We start from the raw sequence: 20,929 nt of genomic DNA on the forward strand, positions 1-20,929 counted from the left end.
GAGAACACATGACTGAGCCATGAGCTACTGTTTCCCTTAATACATATTTGTATCTTAATTGCATGACTTAAATGCACCTCTTCTGTTAAATATATTGTGTTAATCTTCAAGTGATTTATCTCACAGTTCATCAGTCTTTTTCAGGATCCCAAAGCTGTGGCTGAATGTTCTTTACAATAAACTACAGTCTTCTTGAAAGGGAGACACATAGGAAACATCCATTCGCTCCTTTATTTGACATTAGAAAGTTCACAGACAACATTTATTTCCCACAAATCATCACACAATTGAAAACGATTCTTTTGTGACCCATTGATCAGTTATGGGAAAAAAACATGAACCTAACCCGTATATGCATCATCACCCATTTAGCAATCATAATGCTGCCTGAATTAGGTGAGCAATGCAATGAATGCCCAGCAATGCTGGGAGGGTGAACACAAGTTCTCTGCCCTGCTAATTTGGTTAATTCTGTGCTATTTTAAATGCATTAAATCCAGGGCAACCCCGCATGATACAAGACGTAAAGATAACATTAGTATAAGTGAAGCAATCACACACAAGCAAATCTAATCAGCTGCAAGGTACAGTAAATTAAAACTATGTTTCTCTCAAGCAGCTTTGAGAGTGTTTCCACTAAATAATTAATTCAACAATCACTTGGGCTAATGAGTGCCTGAAAAAACCCACAAAAGCAATCTGGTCAAATGGAAGATATAACCTATTCAACAACAATTTGCAAACAAACGTGTCCATCTTGTTTTTGCTTTGGAATAGGCTTATGCCGGACGCCGTGGGCAAGGCCGGGCATCTGCCAGCATTACTGGCCCAGACTAAGGGCTTTATTTGCCAGTATAGCATGTTGGAAGAGCTATAGGCTTTAAGAAACCTTTAACTCATTGAGGACACATTTCCTAATTTAAATCCCTCGTGGGAGACACAGGTGGTGTAAAATCTCCCTGTGACTCGTGGAAACTTCCCTCTCCTTGCTCTGGCTTCTCCCAATGTCAGTGAAAGTCAAGGGCTGTGGGGGGCGCAGATACCAAGGGTTGTGGGGGGTGCAGATGCCAGCTTGCAAGATCAGGACAGCACAGAACAACCGCTGCCAGGAAGAATCATGTAAGAAGGAGGAGCAAAGCCCCCAAAGTCACTGCCTCAGCTCTTTTGATTTCAAAGTAGTTTATTGATTTTTATACACAAGACATTAGCATTTCTGTTCCAAAGTTAGCCAATCGTAGTTTGTACAACAGTGTTAGCAGTCACTTCGAAACATATGCTTAGCTAACCCCACCTGACGTGGTTTAGTGAGAGCAAGAAAAAAGATGAAAGAAAAAAGCAGGAGAGAAAGAGGTGAACAGCAGTCATGTGAGGATGGAAGGGAGAGCCTCAAAGCCCTTGGTACAAATAAAGCCTCTGCTTCACTCACTCATTCTTAAATGCAATGTAAAAGGCAGAGAACCTATGGAAATGTTCCTAATCTGCTACCATCCAGTTGTTTGCATAGCAGCTCCCAAAATGCCAATGTCCAAATCTCACATATGAAGGTCCTTTTTATTTTGTATTTGTAGGGGGATTTTGCTTATAGTCTGTGCTTTGTTTTTTGTTTCACTACTTTCACTTTCTTGTAATACCTGATTTTGTTTTCTCTTCTGTTGCTGAGCCCACTCAGTTCAGTGAAAAGATCCACCACTTTATTTGGCTTCCTCAAATAAAAACTATGCCCCAGGGCTGGATTAACCACTAAGCAAAATAAGTACGTGCTTAGAGTATCAAGGGTAGGGTGCACCTAAGAAAATTTCCATTGCCGAATTTACCATGGCCCGGAGGATGCGGAATCAACGTAATCCTAATCGGCCCCTAAAATGTGGGCTAAGATATTTCTATGAATATGGCTTTGGAATTCATGGAAAGGCAGTCATCAAAACACTTGGAAAAGTTTATAAACAAGATGGTTAGGGACCACATAGTGCATTCTTTTATGCCAACAAAGTGAATTACCTAGGTAAGTGGGTGTCGTGGTGTACTTACCCGACTGGCTGGTTCCAGGAAGCGCTTCATTGTCCAGCTGAGAGGAGAAGACCCATCGCCTTGTCTGGGCCTCACTGTTGGGGATGGACTTTTGGACAAGCCGCCTGTCAACAAAAGACCACAATAGAGTTTTATAATAAGAAACCCAAATAAATTATGGTGATTAGACGTCTTGCAGTTATTTACCAAGTTGTATTATTTCTATGTTGAAATGCAGCAATCGTACTATTTATCATTATTCTGCACATCAAACAAAAAGTTAATATCTCCTTTCCTGAACAATAATAAGAATTACTTCGCAGTATAACTTTACATTAATGGGAGCTTGGCCAGCTTACAGGCAGGATATGTTCGGCCATGACTTGCTCAAAGAAAATAAAAATAGTTCCTAGAAATCCCGGCTACATGTAAGAGCAGTGACCCAATATTGGCAAAAGTAGTGAATACTGTGAAGTGTCATAAGAGCTATGCTTCAGGGGGAACGCTGAAGACACTAGAGACCTGTTGCTTTGGTAAACCTGAGCAGGTCATCTTCCACCATGATGTCTGCCATACCACCAATGGGAACTCTACTAGGTAGAAATAAAAACCACATTGTGACAATACAACACAATTTCATAGGGACATTTTGGAGTAATACCTAGATAGATTTAGAAATACACACAACATCCTCATTCTTGTCGAACCTTGACAAAAGTAGCCTCATCCAACTGTTTAAGGAGAGATCACTTTGAACCAACAACTCCTCTCCTCAAACGTTTACTGCAACCTCAATAACAAACAAGCATTTGCAATGCAATAGGTCTTTCATTTACAAGACTTTGAGCTATTGGCACTGTAAATGTCAATACCTTAAATTCTCGCAAATGCGAGACTTATTGAATTACAAATGTTGTTTGTTTCCAAGTGCCCCATACCGCACTTGCACTTAATAGAGGTCATGCTCCCTTCTTTAGAAGAGCTGCGTCTAATAAAAGGGGCGTGGCCTCTATTAAGTGCAAGCGCGGCATGGGGCGCTTGGAAACAACTCACAAAAAAAAATGTATAAAGCAATAGGTGTCGCATTTGCGAGAGTTTAAGCTATTGTCATTTACAATGCCAATAGCTAAAACTCTTCTTGATGCGAGACCTAACGCATTCCACAGAAGTGGCCGCCATTGTCCCGGCTGCTTGTTGCGGCAAAGCATTTAGCGCCCGCAGTAAGACAAAATTCACTAAAGAAATAGTGCTTACAGACTAAATAACACAGCCAGTGTAAAAATAGAAGTAAAAGGGCCAGTCCTCATGGGAGGTTACAAATGAAGACAAGGCAGTACTAAGAAGGGACTAACAAACCGATTACCAAATCAGATGCAAGCATTTACAAAGGACAAAGACACAAGCCAACGACAAATATGGGCGGAGAGCCAACGGAGCATCAAGTGCATTCTAATACAACATGCCTTGCAGAGCAGTGCATGCGCTGCCCAGTCGCGACCTAAAAATAATATTCAACCCTCAACTTTGGTCTGACATATTCACTATTCCTTATCTATTCATGATTCCTTTCTCCAAGCCACCGAATTAGGGCTTCTAAAAAGAAAGACCACCGCACCCCATCTCTCAAGATACAAAATCTATTAGCTTCTGAGTGAAGTTTTGTTAAGGTTCTCTTAATGCACAACCCTCACTCAAGTACTTTCCTAAGCAGGAGAAATGTTATCTTACATCTGCCAATACATCCCAAACCCAAAAGGGCAATTTCTGATTCACCCCTGTTGATTGTAATGTCAGTCATGACTGGGACTGTGCCCTACAGCATCCCAACCTCACATTCTGGTACACAGTTTGGTAGAAACAAATTGCCAAGTAGTTGACGTAATGTAGACCAACAGAAAACTAAAAATAGGAGGATGTATAGCAATTAAGTTACAACAGCGTATCCACAGAGTCGAGCACAACTGCACAGAGCCTAGGATTGATACCATGGAGTAGGGTGTGTCAAGATATAGGGACGCAGCACTTACATGCACTGTGAGGCTACGCATCCTACACAGAGAAATACACTTCTAGTACTCTAAAGGCTTAGGTGTCCATGTGGAGCTCTTTTTTTTCTTCTTCCAGTACCATAAGCAGATTGGGATCATTAGTATTCTGATGACTGCAACATTCATCTTTGACTTAGAAGGGCCATATTTGATTCCCCAATATCCAAGATGTGAACAGTGTTTAAAGAGCTAACACTAACTTTAAGCTCCTTATTTGTGCAATCCTTAGGCAAAATAATGGCACCGTCTTCTTAAGTAATCTGAGAAAGGGGGTTTAGAGATTTAATTATCATTCCAATGATGTGAAAAGGAGAATATCACTAGAAAAGTGTCTAAGACTATTGGAATTTCAGTTATTCTTATTGGTCTACATTAAGGAGAATTTGCAGTAGCTGGTATGGTTAATTTATTTCTTTGGCCAGGTTAGTACTGCTAACTCGTGGTTCTTTTGGAGTAACCACATCACGGTCTGGGACATAAAGTCAGTGGAGATCCAATGTGCTCTGCTAATGTTGCCAGGGTCATCACAAACTCATTATGATCGCTTGTTTTTATGTGGGCTTGTGACGTTGGGTGTGGCAGCCACTGGTAAAGTGGTTAGTGGGAAGACAGGGACATGGCAGTCTAGACAGTTGACCTTATAGACATGAACCTGAGAAACCTATGCACAATTAACAATCCATACGGCCACTTATCAGAAGACTGCCTGAAAACCACAGAATGCTGTGACCCTCAATCCTGCGTCATATTGGGGGATGAGACATTCACAAATGGGACTACTAATTTTGAATTCTTTGGTCAAGTAAGGCAGGTCTGACCAGATGAGAAATCGTCTTTAACCAGTCAATGGAAATGCCATGGCTTGGTGGCAGCACTGGGATGATGAGCCAAGCAATAAGAATCTTGTGGCCACATTAGCTCTTGGCCTCTGCCTGCCACGTTGGCAAGAGTTCCCTGGAATGGTCATATAACTGGAACATGCACACAACAAGGACAGATGGATCCAAGTAACCATTCATTCAGATGAGACCCAGTGAAGGAACAGTGCCTCTGAAACTGTGTAGCGTGAAGTGGTGCTGAAGCTGTGCATTGGCACAGAAAGATTGAGATTGCCTACAAACTCCAAGTACAGCTAAGCGAGCTTCATGCCAAAAATGGGCAGTGAGGTGTGGTGGTTGGAAAGCTACAAATATGCCACATTATAACAAGGTGCGGGGGTAACGAAGGACGGACATCAGTTTGGAGTGTGGATGCTGACCTCGGTAAAGAGTCTCAAGTCTCGGCATTGATTCAGTGGGCATTCTTTTGTCTGTTTAACCCCCAATTGATCCCCAATGAACCACACTCATCAGTGGAGAACGCACTTATGCACTTGAAACAATGTCATGAGATAATCCAATTTGCTGGGTTGCCATCTCCTCCATTTAGTCTTGAAGATTGAGTGGAACAATGCAGGCCGCTTGGTTTTTGGACTGAAAATAGGAAAGATTCTGTCTGACATTCTCAGAAATCACTTCATTGGTTTCATTCCAGTCAGAGCTAACAAACATTTAAGGTCTTTTGGTTGAACAAACAAACGCTTAATGAATCAGAACAGAGAGTGCCATAAATATAACAAATCAATCAAAAACATATAATAATCAATTACATTCTATAATTTACTTCCAATAAGGCAGCCCTTAATTGCTGTATTTGAAATTACAGCTGCTTTTGGGGAAAAATATCATCCAGTTAGATATCAAAAATAAAAGAAAGAATCTAATGTTGTCACCTGAATAAACAGTAGCACTAACTAGAGCCAGAAATGGCACCCACCTAAAATGTGTGATGATCCAGCATCCTTGCTCTCCCGATGATGAGTGGTACGTGTGATGGCATCGTCCATCTCTTGCTCAGAAACCTTATTATAAAAAATAAATTCTTATATAAGAATTAGATCTCCAATAGATAGAACTTTATGAATATGAAACAACCCATACTATCTTACTTAATATTGTCTTGAATGTATGTTCCCACTGTCTTTCCCAGCACATCCTGTTTTATTTTATTTTTCAAAGTTATCTCAACAGGATCCGGCTTGGCATACAGTTCTATGTAAAGCATTTCACGTTCTCCACTGCTTCTTGGAGGTTGGTCTTAACAACGTTATACCACAAATTAAAAAATCAAAAACAACATGTAATAATTTTGAAATTATGCATATCTAAGAAAATGTGCCTTTCTCTCCTATTTTTATTTCTTCGGGCAGCTAAAATGTTGTCCTTTTCAGAGGCTGGTCAAAAACGAGATTTCCTCCACATTTATGTACCTCATTCAACCACAGTGATTGAGATGGACAGTTACTTTATGATACATGAACTTGAAGCCTATTGGTTTTGACCACGTCTCCTCTTCCCCTGCTCGGTTCCTACAAACTGCTAACCCTAAGGACACATTAACATCCACAAAAACTCACAAAAGGGGAAAAGTTTAGTCAATTTCATTCCGCATGTCTCTTTATGGCCAAAGATGTCAGTCAAAGTTTCCACCTATTCCTGGGGCTTTTAAAGGTGATTGCTCCAGGCATGGATAAAATATTCGAAATAACTTATGAACTCCTCGTTTTTTATGTGTCTTTGTCAAACAGACAAATTGTTAAACCACTAACCAGCTGGTTAAATTCTTCAAATAAAATACAATACTATTTTAGAATTTTCCATGAAATATATTCTGTCCCTAGCCTAAGTCTAAAGTTATTTAAAATTAACCTTTCCTGGGGTTTTTCCGTCACCACTAACTGTAAATGTGTAGTTCAGTCGCTCCTTATAATACTGCTCTTTATTAAAATCAAAGCTGTTCTACACAACTAAACAATAAAACAACACATGATTAATATCAGGCTCATGCTCAGTTTCTCACACCACTCTGCATTTAAGTTCACAATAATAAGCCAAAAATTAACGTGTTTAATCTACAAATTGTTTTCTGGGAGGTGTATTAGCGAAAGGGTGCATTGTCCCTATTGCACTGCAACACACTTTTAAGCAGGCGCTCTAGGCACACAGACAATGCACCTTATTGCAATGAATGCCCGGCAGCCGCTCTTGTGCTGCCTGAGGGACATCACATTCAGTGAAATACTGAGCCCTGCTTCAAAGCCACTCTGTGTTTCCCAGTGCAGGCGGCAACCCGTCGGCACTTTGAATAGGGCAGAAAGATTCCCTTGTAGGCAGGTACAGTGAGAGACTACACCCGCCTTCAGGGGAATGTCTGAAGGATGGATGTATGACATTACAACGCATGCTTTTACCACGCAAGTATTACAACACAAACCTTTACAATGCATAGCGCTTTGGGGTGCTGGATAGTGAATAGTTGAATTTACTATTCCAACTCCAGTCCCCGTGGACACTAGAGAAGGTGTTGGATAGTAAATTAAATCTATTCCCTATCCTAGAGCGCCCCCCAGAGCAATGCGTTGTAATGGTTTGCGTTGTAATAGTTTCGTCGTAAAGGCACTGCGTGGTAAAAGTTGCGTTGTAAAGGATGTTCCCCCTGAAGGATCCATGGGACCTCCCTACACCCCTACAGGAGGGCTTCCTCAGTGGTGTAGCCAGGCACTTTGCTGCCCGTGGTGGTCTCTGCCTTTTCTGTCCTGCGGCTGCGCTGAAGAGCAAGGGATGCTGCCGATGAATCTCATGTGAGAGAGGGGGGAGCTGCTGCCAGAAAAAACATGTGCCACCTGGGGCGGACTGACCCTGCAGCCTCTTGCTACGCCTTAAGGAGGGGCACTGAAAATGCACCAACTTTTTGCGACATACTGTGAGTGGGCCTGCTTGCACCTGTGCCCATGTATGTAATAAGGTGCAGGAGCAGAGGCAAAGAGATTCACACATTTGCATAAGGCTACGTCCTCATGCAAGTGAAGGAATGCCCTTTCATGATAGTGCAGGTGCCACATGTGCGTCAGGGCTATCAGTATTACAGAATGGGCCACACAAGCAACTGCGGACCTTCTTTAATACCACTGTGCCTCGAGGAGCACAAAGCGGGAGTATACTCCTAATGCGTCCCTGATGCACAATGTATAAAACGGCCCCTGGTAGGCAATTTTGTGAGCTGAACTGTAGAGTGTCTGTTAAAAACATCAGTGCTACAGTCAGTCTGGAATATCACCATTTGAGAATACCAAGAGAGAACTGTACCACACATTTTTGTCAAACTGAAGCAGTGTGATTGGAAATTGTGTACAACTTTCACATGCCAAAGGGTCAAGCGCTATTATAGTAAATTAAGGGAAGGAAATGAGGTGGAAGAAGAAACACATAATCCAATCTATATGTTAGAAAGTGAATGAATCTGAGGGGGGCACAAATCCAGCTGCAAAGAACATTGTTGAAGAAGGGATTTTGGTTCAGTTAAGACTAATTTTTTATGTCCAAATATAAACAGGATGTTCTCTGGGATTCAACCAGGCATGGCATTGCTAGAATCCTGAGATGGTTTTATGGTTGAGTGTCACGAGAAAAGGCACTTCTCTGTATCTCTTTGTAGCTTCTTTGTATGTTGTGGTGGACTATGGCCATTGGAACAAAAACTATCACCCAAAATAGACTCTCATATTGGGATTTGGGAGTTGATCCGCACACTAAATACATATCCATTAAATAGATCCATAAGAATTACACCATGCAACAATTCTATAATTCCTTAATTGTATAATGCTTATTTGTAAATCCAGAAATATGTTTCTGGGAATTTCAAGGCTCTCCTGCACTCCTGTTGTGAATTTTTCACAGTATGTATTTCATCTAAGGGTAGTAGCAAATGGAAAAGCCTTGATAAAGCTCATAGTTTGAATGGCGAGCCAAGCACGTGTCAGCCGGAATTCTGTTGATGCAACAAACTGCATACTTTCTGGCTAATAATTGGATTTAAAAATAAAATGTAGACCATTAAGAAATCAAAGAAGACCACCACAATTTAATGCTTAAGGACTTCATTATGAAGTGTATGTGGCATGTAGATTAGCACCCATATACCATTTCCAGAGTCCATTCCGAGTCGTTATGAGCCTATGCTATGGATTGGCATTCTGAAGGGGTGGGGTGGGTGTTATACATTTTTTCAGATTGTAGCAGTTGCTGATTTGTAAAGATTTTCAATATGAATTTATGAACGGAAACTAGAACTATTAGCAAAACTTCCAGATTTAGTATGAACACAAAGGGGGATAAGAGGGGGCTTTATTATGGTTAGCTCGGCAAGCAGACTGTGTTTTGGGGGAACAGACCTGCACATGGTGTTAATTGACAGCTGTGAATGAGGTGTTATGCCTTTTCTGTCTCAAAAGGAAGGGTTGCATGGGCATATTTTATACCATCAGGGAAGATGATCTGAGCAAGTGGGGTGTGATGGGTACAAGTACTTGACCACATTATGTGAAATGAAGATAAGATTTTGGGGGTGAGTGGGGCAGGCGTGGCATTGATTGATAATGATGCTAGAATTAATGTTAGCCCACTTCTGACTGATGAGGACATTTACAGCAGATTTGAGTTTGGGTTTTGTAGTTTTGTCATCTTCCTTACATATTTTTGCATATTATAAATCTTAGAAACAAATAGCTGCATAAACAATAAGTTTCATAATGAACATCAGTTGGGTTGCAAACTTAATTTTATTCCAGCAACATATAGATGAGCAAAAGGACCTTGACAACATCAATAGTTTCAGATAGATTCAATGAGTACATGTTTTTTTTAAAAAACAACGACAAACACGTTTTAATATGTTGACACCTCACCTTTGGGTTTGGATGACGACTGATTATAAGGCTAACAGGTCCCGGACCACACTCACTGAGAACGGCGTAGGCTTCACTTAAAGCTGCATGGAGAAGACTTACGGAATCTGCTTCCAGGATCTGATCTCCACGACTAAAGGGATACAAAAGGAAAATTTATTGATATGGACCTGAGCCGTGCAGATATTTTGCACAAATGTGATCAATTCGCAAGATAGCTCTGTGGGGACACATCATAACAGCTGCTACTCACAGTTTCTACTTAGCATCAAACTGTTACTTTGGGATGCAGGAATGCTAGCTGGTCAGATGTTTAACAACAATTAACGGTCAATAAAATTAGATTAACAACTTGACTGCGGGCTGTTGACAATGCTTAGTGCAAACTGCGCAGCAGCTGTATGTACTGCTGGATACAGTGTTGCACAACAATTCCGTGAGAAATGCATATTACTAGAGGTGGCCGGAATTTGCGTAATCGTGTTACGTAAATCTCAGCGAAACGGTAAAAAATCTCTGCGAACACGCAGAAATTCCGCGAACACGCGGAATTGCTTGTTCGCGATGCTTTTTTCCTGTTCGCAATTATTGTTTGCGTGCTCGAGGGGAAATATCTCGCAAGCAAGCATTATGAGAACGCGAACAAGCAAAGGAATTCTGCGAAGTTGCGGAACGCAGAATTTGGGGCAATTTCGCGTTCTCCGGAATTTATTGCCCAGGCCTACATATTACTCATTTGCCAACACATTAACTTCAGTAGCAGCTTCTTCATTAGAATGGAGAAGCGTCGGACCACTAAAAAAATGCCCAAAGTAAAGCCCCAGAACTGAAAAATAAAATGGTAATAAAGTTTATTTATTACCATTTAATTTTTCAGCAACCGACCTGAACGGAGTGTCAGGACAGGGCGGCGCCATTGCTGCTAAGTGGTAGCCGCGAGCTGTGCACTTAAGTTTAAAGTGTGCATGTCTCTATGGCCGGCTGTCTTGCGATGGCCAGCCAACCATGCAAATGTAAACTTCTCTAACACAGCTATCTAAGACAGCTGGGTTAGAATAAGCACAGCCCTCCAGTGCTCCTCACTGTCCTCACTCCCCCCAGTCCTGATGCATTCCTCATGCTTTTTAACAGCATGAGAGCATCGCTTAGTGCAGTTTTCTGGATCCTGCATTGAAGCCATGAGGAGAGACTACAACACCCGAGCGAGGAGGACATCGTGCGGCAAGCTAGGAAGATAAGTGCCATTTTTTTTCTTCATTTTAGAACCACACGCATTTTGCCCATTTCAACACTCTCCATACATGCCAGGCGCCACTAATTAACTTATTTTAATCAATGCTTTCTCATCGATGACGAATGTCTGTGCTGAAAAGGGCTGGCAGCATACTAACTTATCTTTTTAATACATTCTTTAAACACATTTTTGCAACTAAGCGACAGATGTACAAAGCCAAACCCTACAACTCACAAAACAACAGGGTTTATAAACACAAAATGACTTTTAGGTATGTGTATTAATCTCATTTTGCTATTCGGAAAAGCCTTTCTGAGATACAAAATGGCTTTAGCCACCCATACTGAATACAATTAGAAAGGGGCCTGCTCTCCTAATTGCCATTTTGGTATAGCATATATCAACAGTTTATTTATTTATTTATTTATTTATTTATTTATTTCATTTATAGGGCGCACAGCTACCCAACAAAGGGTTTCCCGGCGCAACAGATCCCGATATGATAAGCTATGGCATGCTAGATATTAAATAGCCAGGTTTTTATGGCTTTCCTGAATTTTACGTAGTTCAGCTCTGTTCTCAATGTCAGTGGCATTGAGTTCCAGAGAGATGGTCCAAGAACTGAGAAGGACTTGCCACCCATGCGCGCCAGTTTGAATTTTGGAATTACAAAATGATTGGCCGTGGAAGACCGCAGAGTCCTGGTAGGGCGATAGGGGCGCACCAGGTTCTGCAGGTATTTAGGGGCAGTGTTAGTGGAAATTCTATGCATAAAACATAACGTTTTGAATTTGACTCTGTTCTCAATCTTCAACCAATGAAGTTTCCTGATATATTTGGTGGTAGGTGTAGAGAATGGAATTTTACATAACAGTCGTGCTGCTGCATTCTGTACAGTCTGTAGTCTGCGGACAGTGGCCTTATTTGCCCCCAGGTACAAGACATTACCATAGTCGAGCCTTGATGTCACTAAAGCATTGACTACGTTTTTTTTTAGAATTTTCCGGTAGCATCCAGCATATCTTTTTTAGCCACTTTAAGATGGCAAAACAAGTGGCAGCGGTTCTTATCGCTTGGTGGTGAAGGTTGAGCGAGTCATCAATAATGACTCCCAGATTGCGGGCATTTGTGACCGGTATGGGGGGAGTACCCATTTCAGATGGCCAGTGCTGGGGGCCCCATAACTCTTTGTTTTTTCCCAACAGGATTAACTCCGTTTTTCCGCCGTTTAATTAAAAAAAAAATGTATTCATCCAATTCGAGATGTTTCTGAGTCCAAGTTGCAGAGAGGAGGGAGTGCTTGCATCCTCTGATGAGAGAGAAAAGAGCAACTGAGAATCATCAGCGTATGAGAACATCAAAAGTCCTGTTTCCTCCACTAATTTAGCTAAAGGGCTCATGTAAATATTAAAGAGTAACGGGCTCAGAATTGAGCCCTGAGGTACTCCATGTTTGAATGACTTGATGTCTGAACTGGCGGTTTGTGAAAAGATTTGAAATGTTCGATCTTTTAGTAGTGATTTAATCCAATCGAGAGCCCTACCTCGAATGCCTATAGAATGGAGTGTCTGGGCAAGGATAGCGTGTGAAACGGTATCAAATGCCGCGCTGAGGTCGAGCAGCACAAGTGCTACCGTTTCACCCTGGTCCACCATGCGGCAAATGTTTTCAGTGACGCCCAGCAGGGTGGTCTCAGTGGAGAATCCTGAACGGAAACCAGATTGATTAGAGGGGAGTAGGTCATGAGTAGAAATAAAGTTAATAAGGCATCGATGCACATGCTTTTCCAGTATTTTAGCAAAGGTGGGCAACAAGGAGATGGGACGAAAATTAGATGGCAAATTGGGGTCAGCTCCAGCTTTCTTCAGGAGTGGATGGATCATGGCATGTTTCCATTCACTAGGTACGGTTGCCTCCAGTAGCGATGAATTCAAAAGATCTGTAATTATTGAAAAGACATTGCTACTGAGTAACTTTAGAATTGTGCATGGCAGTGGATCTTTCGGTGAGCCTGATTTAATAGTTTTGAGCAGACTTTGTACCGTGTCAGTATTTAACAAGGGCCATTCTTCCAGTGTAACAGCCGCCACCTCCACTGAGGTGAGACCCTCTAAAGTGCTGGTATCCCCAATGGGAGTAGGGGGTATCCCACTGGATGTAGCCGGTGTTACTGGGGGAGTTTTGGTGGGATCTTGATTTATATCTGAGTGAATTAACTGTGGTTGCAAACCACTGATCAGTTACCAGCACCTCAAAGAAGGTGGTAAATGATTTGGACAGGTGAAGGTGTCCATTTGGGAAAGCTTACCATTTGTGAATGGTATAAGTATCACCCGGGCCTGCTCCTTCCAATGCTTTTCCAATCAGAGAAAAAGTGTTTTTAATAGCATCAGGGTTCCTTCAAGAGACATAGCCTACTTAAAAAAAAAATCCAGTTTGAGAGCACAGACCCAGGAATGGTGCCATGATGTTGCATGAAGATCGCCATCTCGGTGTATATAGCCAATTATAGTAGCAATGGACCCCCAACCCCCACGCACCGTCAAGGTCATCTTTTGGACCCGGTCTTTGCAAACTGGGGAGGGGTCGAGGTCTCCACAGTTGAGCCGATTCCCTGGACAGACCACTTTTTGGTGGTATTTTCCATAAATAGCTCCAAATCCACAAAACTTAGTCAGGCACCCCTAAACTATTTAAGGAGGATGTGGGCAAAATTCTCCTTGGAGGATTTTAATCAAGCTCTGATGAGGGACGGCCAACCAGGAGGTGAGGACATAAAAACGGCGCTTTCTAACCTGAATAGGCGCATTACAGAAGCACTCGATCAGACCGCCCCACTCTGCCGAACTTCCGCATGCGGCCGCAAGGAAAGATCAGCCCCATGGTTCAGTGGAGAGCTGCGACGAACAAAGGCGGAATGTAAGCGAGCTGAAAGAGCTTGGAGGGTTACTTATGACACTCAGGCTAGGGAATTGTTTCTAGAAAAAAGGCGGCTTCATCACAGGCTGATTAAAAAGTCGAAGGCGGCCTTTTATGCAGGACAAATTTTAGGGGCAAAAAATTCGGCCAAAGAGCTCTTCTGCATCTATAAGTCTCTGACCACGATAGACTCGTCTGCTGACCCGGAGAGTTGTTCGACGGAAACATGCGATCGCATCGCCGACTACTTTTCCAATAAAGTCGAGAAAATTTACTCGACCTTTCCTAACCCTCCGCCTACAGGGGTTGAGTTTGAGGTTACATCGGAGGACACGGAGATCGCGGGGCTCCTCACAGACTTTAGTACCCCCCCTCCTGAAGAGCTAGTCAGGGTATGTCTCTATGTTAAATCTGGCTCCCCCTTGGACCCGGTGTCCCCTAAACGATTGAGGGACAGCCTGGAAGTCCTGGAGCCTTATATAAGGCATGTCCTGGATACCTCCTTCAAGTCTGGCATGTTACCTAAGGGGTGGAAACAGGCAGTGGTGCTCCCTCTCCGGAAGAAATCCCACATTGGCTTTGAGGTGTTAGAAAATCTGAGGCCCATCTCACTCCTGCCTTTTCTGTCCAAAGTGGCGGAGAAGGTGGTAAACACCCAAATTATGAAACATGTGGAGGAGGCGGGATTGCTCCACGCCACGCAGTTTGGCTTTAGACCGCGCCATTCTACAGAGTCCGCCCTTCTCATGGCAACAGAACATCTGAGACAGGGCGTAGATGAGGGGCAAACTATGGCCCTGATCCAGCTAGACCTCAGCGCGGCGTTCGACACTGTAGCACATACCACCTTGCTACAGTGTCTGAACAGAGGTGGCATCGCTAACACTACGCTGAGGTGGATCCAGGCCTTCCTTACGGGAAGAAGCTTTCAAGTGAGGCAAGGCGACTGCTATTCTAAAGGGGTACTTTTGGCCCAGGGCGTGCCTCAGGGCTCGTCCCTGAGCCCGACCCTTTTTAATTTGTATGTAGCGCCTGTAGCCTCCATTGTGGAGAGCCATGGCCTCCAAATGGTATCTTATGCCGATGATACGCAACTGGTCATCTCCCTATCGCATGCGCCCTGTCTTGCTGCAGATGGCTTCCGATCGTGCATGAAAGAGCTCGCCGATTGGATGGCCATCAATTGTTTGAAACTTAATGGCAGCAAGACAGAGGTGCTGGTTGGAGGGAGAGCCCAGTCTGCTTGGTCGTCGGCTTGGTGGCCATCCTGTTTAGGACCGACTCCCACCCCCTGTCAGGAGGCAAAAAACCTAGGAGTATGGTTTGATGCGGGCCTTACCTTCGGGCCCCAGATCAACCGGGTGGTCGGAGTGTGCTTTGGGGTCCTGAAAAGACTGAGGAAAGTCTTGGACCTACTGCCGATGGAAGCCCGTCAAACCCTGGTACATGCTCTGGTGACTGCAAGGCTGGATTATGCGAACCTGCTGTACCTGGGGGTACCGGAGAAAAGCATGGGCCGCCTTCAAGTGCTGCAAAATGCGGCAGCGCGCTTGATCCTTAGGCTGCCCAAAAGGGCGCCCTCGAAGGTGGCCCTGCAGAAGCTACACTGGCTCCCTGTGAGGAGCAGAGTCGAGTACAAGGCCCTCTGCACTTGTCACAGGATCTTGAATGGCAGGGCACCTCGACCACTGCGGAGACTGATTGAAGCCTACGAACCTGCTCGAGCGCTCAGATCCGCGGGTGGGGGACTGTTGAGGATCCCCAAGGTGAAGAAAGCTCGCATGGGAGGCAGATCCTTTAGGTATTTAGCGGCAAACTACTGGAACAAGCTCCCAGTGGATTTGCGCTTGGAACCTGAACAAACGAGGTTTCGAGCGAAACTAAAAACCCACCTCTATGTTAGATAATGGCCTGCCTGGCAGCTGTTTTCCCTGTTTGCCGCCTCTCCCACTTTTCAGCGCGGGGACACGCCAGTGCGTGTAACTCAGCGCTTTATAAATGCCCCTATTATTATTATTATTATTATTATTCCACAACCACCTGCAACTGGAGATTTTGCAATGCGGCCTATTAGTTCATAAGTCCCAGTGCCAAACGGTGCACAATTTGCCACCATCTTTTGTGAATAGTCTTTTAGTAGATCTGGACCCACATGATAATGACCTAATACAGCTCTAATTAGTAAGTTGTGTACTGTTTGGTTTGTTCCCACAGAACAGTCTAACATCAATCTTAACAACCTCACAAATATCCCACGTGCGCCCACACAGTTCCGATATGCTATTTATGTAGCAGGCTTTCACCACCGAACTAGGACTTACCATCAAACAATGGCTCATTTAATTGTTTCAAGACATCAACCTAATTAACTGTAGTCTAAACAAACCTCCTGACATCCTCATATGCGCAACAATGCAGCAAAAGCAAAAAGATGGCAAAACATTGCTCCTTAACAGCAAAGCCACACACCACCACACATCTTAGAACCATCCATAGTGAGTTAACTAAAACATACCACACTCAATGGGCACAACACTGCATCACAGATAGAGCGAGAACATTGTCCGTACGCTGCTCACTGCACTACCGTTCAACCCTCAGAGATAAGAGACATTTCAGCATAAACTTAATGCACCTCAATATATGAAAGTAGATGTTTTTATAAAACTCTAACCTAGCTAAGAATCATCACAGCACTTAACGGGCGATCATTGGCTGTAACAAACAGATTTGATTTGCATATCAACCAACGCAAAGCAGTATTAAACATCAGGCTGGACAAACCAAACCTAGTGAACCATAAGCAATGACATTAAAGAACCCGGACTCCCATTGATGAAAACTTCACGACTATTCAGAAAAGGACGCGAAGGTCTCAAAACGCTATGGTGCCAAATAGATTATAGAAATGACTTCTACAAATGCTGTTAACGATATATTATATAATGATATATCATAAATAGCAAAGGAAGGTTGACGGGTCTCTCAATATAGTATTCTATATTTTGAAAAATCTTTAGACCCAGCTAGGTGAATCAATTACTTTCAGCCTAATGAACGGCAGAATGAGTTGTTATAGTTGTTAAATTGTAATGACCTTTAACCCATCTGTGTTTTCTCAGCATTCCCATACTAGTGTTGGAGTATATCTAAATATTACAATTATAGACTGTAATGAAAGTGGACATATGCACTCTATTGAAATAAGAACACCGTGATATTCCTGCAGGCATTGCGGCAGGGTAGACACCTTTAAAACTAGAATAATGACAATTATATTTTTATCAAAAGGTGTAAATATGGATTGTTAAGTGGAAAGTTGGTTTTATAAATGCACACCATGGATTGAGCTGAAAATGTTAGCAAGTACAGCAACACCGTTCAATAACGGTAAAAAACCTGTGATGCAGGAGTTCAAATTCACCTCCAGTTGCATACATTTAAAGACAAGCAAACCAAATCCAATGTTGAGATAACAAATAAGACTCAGTATGACAGCAGGCACAGCCAGACATAATGAAGTCCTGAAGGGCCTATTTTCAATGATAAATACAAGCTATGTATTAAAAAGTAGCACGCTTACAGACACATGAACCTCAATTGCTGCTTTGGGGTTTTCATCTGGCACTTTCAACAGTGATCAACCTTCAGAAAACACTGATGACTCTTCTGTGGTTTTGCCTTATTGTAGGATTTGTTAACGACCACAACACAACAGCATGAATCCAACATCCCTCCGACATGAAGTTCAGACACCTGGAAAGAGGGGCTTCAGCAAAAGGTTGAAAATGATCCCGTCACAGAATTGAGGCTCCTTCGTGGGAATGTGGAGCACCAACGTGGGAGCACCAACGTCTTGCATATATCCTAATGTCTAAACAAGAAGCAGAATTGGAGGTCTCTGGAGCAACAGTGAATTATCAATTAATGCAGACAAGCATCTATTGGGAAACTGTGCCGTGGTGAGCAGATTCCACGGCAGAAACAGACTTGCATAAGAGCAGATCAGCTTTGTAGCTATAATCCACGAAGCGCAGTCAGTTTCGATGCCACCTTAAAGATGGGAGTGTTCCAGAAGTTGTTTCAACAAGGTCATCAATTATTGCTGAATTCAAATCTGATTACTGTCTTTAGTACCAATTGAATTTATTTTTAGGGTTCATTAATCCAAACCCTAGTACCAGTTATCCATTTCTTAAATATTTCCACTAATCCTAAAAGCCTTAATTCAATAATTAGAAATGTGTGATTACATGCAAAGAGGTCTTTCTGTCAGTCTAATAAAATTAACATGGTGGATATTTTTCTAAAGACTCCTGGTAGGGAGTTTGATAACATTCTCTTACAACTGGCAGTAGATTTGACAGCTAATTGAGGCATAGAAGATGTTTCAATCCAGCCATCTACTGCTTTACATGCCACAACCAAGCAAAATGATAAGACCAAGAGGGTTTAGATATACAGGGTTTCTAAAAGAGTAGTCAGGGTGAAACAAAGACAGAAAACACAGCTAAACATTCATAAGAGTAACAGCCAATTCATTAACACGAGAATGAGTGCGAAAAACAGCTCATCGCAGAAGATCTTTTAAAAGAACAGACTGGAGAGGAAACAAAATAGCAAAACAATGGGAAACACTCAAGAGTTGGCTCTCTCTTCTGTGTGCCAATGGCTCATATATCCAGTCTCATCTTTGTGCTTTCCTCTCTTCACTGCTGCAGCATCCCTGCCCCCTCTCATCCTTCTAGGAACTATATTTCAGTAAGTGAGAGGTAACCAAGCATCCAACATAGCCGTGTCCTTTATTCCAACAGCACTTAAACCTGGATCGCTGCACACCTGCGCCGCCTGCTCTTTCTTGCACAATGGTTCTCCTCTGCCCTGCAACCATGTGCCACCCCTCCTCTTCTAGGCACAATCCTGAAAGCATATACAGTGGCCATGAATACACCATTTCCACTTCTTATATCCCCTTGGTACTTAAAACTGGATTTCTGCACACCTCTCTGCTTTTTCAATGTGTTTACTAAGTGTTCTCTCAAGGCTGCTGCACCAGACCAAACCCTGCTCGGACCCGACTACCGGTGTGGGCAGGCCAGAGAGATCAGTGTCTGGGCTGGTTTTCTGGCTGTTTGTGGTCCTCTTTTATGTTTCCTGGGGCGGTTTTTAAGTTGTTTTCCTTCATATTAAAGCAAATATTGCCTGAAGCAAGTTCAAATCCACGCAGTCTTCCATACCTTACAAGCCCTGCGTTTCTTTCTTCTTGCTTGCTTGCCCTGCCTCTTTAATGACCTAATATGAAACTGACCTTTCCAGTGGGATGCCTGGTGTTTAAGATGTGAATGCGGTTTAAAGAAACAGCAAGAGATTTAAATCCCACTGAAGCACTGGGTGGGAACTGCATACATTTGCTTTAAATTAACAGAGTGGAATCCCCCCAGCACCCCTCCCAGATGAGGCAACAAAGACCTCACTGTGGGACAACTGCAGCCTGAGCTTGTCAGAAGCTCCCCACACCCGACAGGGCCTTGATGCTCGCACATCTGGAGCCCATCGAGAAAGTAACACTATCTAACTCTGTCATTAAAGGATTTCCCAGGAATATTGGAACCATATTTCATTACAGCCCAGAGACTCCCAAGATCTCAGGGTGGTGCGAATGGGGCTGTGATGGATGTCTTAAATGAGCACTTACTCCAAAGCTCCGAAAAATATTTCTTAACACTAAGCAGCACTGAAAGAAATGTTGTCAACTTGTCACAGATGTGTGATCCACTTTAAAGAATCCTGAATTAAATCAAACGCATGGCCGAGTTGTTCCCTCCACCCTTTTAACTCTTAATGGCGACCGACTAAAAATGCATGCAATTATATAATTAACAACTATCTTAATATTAACTCACTTATTCCCATTCTGAGGAATTAAATGTTTTACTGGGGAAATGTAGAACAAGACAGCGGTGTTCGTTTATTTATTTGTACACAATGTATTTAAATTGTTCAACCAAGCTAAAAAGGTGACGAATTTCGATATTTTTAATTATTTAAGCGACCTATAATAACCAGTATTATCACATTTGCCCTGGTTCTGCTGGGCTTCAAATTCTGAGCTTCACATCAGTTTTTGACCAATTTCGAACAGAACAAAGCTCTGTACATGGTAACCAAAGAGCAAGCGAGCTCTCTTGTAATGTTAGTGCCAGCTCAAAATATATAACCCGAACCATAACCACAGATAACAGAAATTGTTATGTTGAATGTAGCTCTTCTTACAACAGTTTTTCTATGTGTTCGGAGTGGATAAAATCCAGTCATTCAGAGTTAATTCTGAAAGCGTTAACAATGAATAAGGAATTACCAGAGGAATTGGTAAATTGGGCCCAATGCTCAGAAAATTCCTCATTTTGGGTCAGATTTTAACCTGGAGGTTTCTGCTCCTTTTTTGCAGCCGAAATCTCTGGTTTAAAATTCCTAAATCCGCAGTGTTCCAGTGGATCTAACAATTCCCATGGGGCAGGTAACTGCTGTCACCGCCCACATCGATATAAAGAGGCCACTCGTAATGAGGGGCTTCTAGTGCTATACAGAGTTTAACCCCTTCCATGCTGATGACGGCCCCCGGCCGTCATGCATCACGGTGGGCCTGTCCTGATGACGGCTGGTCGCCGTCATGACCACGCCCGCGATCGGAATGTGCCGCACAGGCGCAGAATTCCGTCCGTGGCGAAGGGGTTAATGATTCTGATGGGAGGTGAGAGAAACATTTTAAAGTATTCCCAGTTGAATCTGTTGCATGGAGCAACTGAACATACTTTTTCGAGAAGGACCTCCAGACCTGGCTCTTCGACTGAACCGCAGACCCACCCCACCCACCCCATTTAGCGGCTTGAGACCCTAACAGGTGAGTAGTCTCACTTTACAAGAAGCTTGAATAAA

At 42.9% G+C, this 20,929-nt stretch overlaps 1 protein-coding gene across 1 annotated transcript in view; it reads right to left on the bottom strand.

Annotated features, from left to right (window-relative positions):
- PDZD2 (PDZ domain containing 2) overlaps nt 1–20,929 on the bottom strand; it is a 997,171-nt gene that overhangs the window by 151,589 nt on the left and 824,653 nt on the right. Inside the window, exons 13-15 of the mRNA XM_086960493.1 lie at nt 9,841–9,973; nt 5,871–5,955; nt 2,029–2,132 (exon numbers count right to left, since the gene is read on the bottom strand). Coding sequence (XP_086816619.1) covers nt 2,029–2,132; nt 5,871–5,955; nt 9,841–9,973 — 322 coding nt within the window. The remainder of the gene's footprint in view (nt 1–2,028; nt 2,133–5,870; nt 5,956–9,840; nt 9,974–20,929) is intronic.

The sequence above is a fragment of the Lissotriton vulgaris genome, chromosome 3_1 (genome assembly GCF_964263255.1).
Source record: "Lissotriton vulgaris chromosome 3_1, aLisVul1.2, whole genome shotgun sequence".
NCBI lineage: Eukaryota > Metazoa > Chordata > Amphibia > Caudata > Salamandridae > Lissotriton > Lissotriton vulgaris.